Below are 1,513 nucleotides of genomic sequence, written 5' to 3' on the forward strand. Positions count from 1 at the left end.
ATGATTCCACCAGGCCACGTCTTCAACATCCCACCATCGTTTACAGCGACACCGCCGTATCAGGTGACAAGCGGGCAGAGTTTAATGCTTTCAGTACCACCGTTGGCACAAACCATGATAGCTCATCCGCCACCTGTCTATTCACTGGCCGGCACATGGGCCGGACCAACCATCACCGCTAACAATAACTTACAGCAGACAACAACGGTTAGCCCTATACACCCTATACACCCTTTCCCCTCCAGTTACCCCCTCCAACTACCATTCCAGCCGTATCCCTTTTACGGACCAAGACCTGGCTACCACACGCCGCCACCATATGGCTTAAACATACAATACCAACCGTCGGGAGCGTCCACCACCCCAGGCCACGAATGACTTTCCCGTAGTGTGACGCCTCCGTTTGTCAAAGAGTTGTTGGACTACGAAATACCAAACACAGCCAAACTACCGACGCTCAAGACGTATAACGGCACCACTGACCCGGATAGCCACATCGACACATATGAATGGACCATGACGTCATTAAAGCTTGATGAAAGGTTTTGGTGCACGTATTTCCCAACTACACTCGACGGCAACGCCGGCACGTGGTTCCAGACGCTACAACCGGGCAGCATTTCCAATTTTGCCCAGCTTAAGTATCTTTTTCTTACCAACTTTATGCAATTACGCAAGTACAAGGGAGACTCTCATTCAATCCTAGGCTGTAAGCAAAAGGAGGGTGAAACTGTACGGGAATACTTCACAAGGTTCATAAACGCCACGTTAGACGTACCGGGGCATGATGAGGGGCTCATAGTCGGTGCCTTCACGTGGGGGCTTTTGTCAGGCCCTTTATCGCAAAAACTCATGGGAAAGAAGCCTCTAACATGGGCCGAATTGAAGGAAAGGGTGGAGCGATATTTGAGACAGGAGGATGGCGAAGCAGCAAAATAGGCCTACTTGAATGCAATGACTACCAGACACCACAACCCGGGTCACACGGATTTCCGAGGGGGAAGTTGGCACTACGGCCAAGCGAGGAGATCACAAGCTCGGTTCCGACCGTTTGCCAAGGATGACAGGCGTGGCCGTCGCCCGGAGGTGTACACGGTGTCGGAGAAGCAGCAGCCAGCCAAATCGCCAAAGAACCGGTACTGCGATTACCACAAAAGTAAGACGCATGACACAGCTAACTGTTCGGTATTAAAAAAAGAAATGGAAGAGAAGCAGCTTAAAGGGGACCTGGTGGAAATAGCACGAAGCTTGCGTGCCAAGTTTGACGCTGAAAACGCTAAAAACATACCTCGCGAAGGAGTCCAGCCTAAGGAGATATTCATGATACGGAGTAAGAGAAGCAGGGGAGAGCAACAAATGGAACAAGGGACCACCAGAACCCCGATGCGCACGCTCACATTCTCTGTTCAAGACCCTCGCCCGGAGGGATGGAGGGGCGACGACCCACTGGTAATCCAAGCCTCCATCAGGGATGTAATCATACACAGGGTCTACGTTGACACAGGAAGTTCGG

General features: G+C 51.6%; 1 protein-coding gene across 1 annotated transcript; it reads left to right on the top strand.

The window, feature by feature from the left end:
- Positions 1-516: 516 nt before the first annotated feature.
- On the top strand, positions 517-939 carry LOC145126454 (uncharacterized). The gene has a single exon (XM_079061820.1). The coding sequence runs from the start codon at positions 517-519 to the stop codon at positions 937-939; it is 423 nt and encodes a 140-aa protein (XP_078917946.1).
- The last annotated feature ends 574 nt before the right edge of the window (positions 940-1,513 follow it).

Source organism: Lactuca virosa, chromosome 7 (assembly GCF_052849685.1).
Source record: "Lactuca virosa cultivar CGN04683 chromosome 7, Lactuca_virosa_CGN04683_v6, whole genome shotgun sequence".
NCBI classification, from domain to species: domain Eukaryota; kingdom Viridiplantae; phylum Streptophyta; class Magnoliopsida; order Asterales; family Asteraceae; genus Lactuca; species Lactuca virosa.

Coding starts and splice junctions, on each gene's coding strand:
- LOC145126454 (XM_079061820.1), top strand. CDS start 517: ATGACGTCATTAAAGCTTGATGAAAGGTTTTGGTGCACGTATTTCCCA.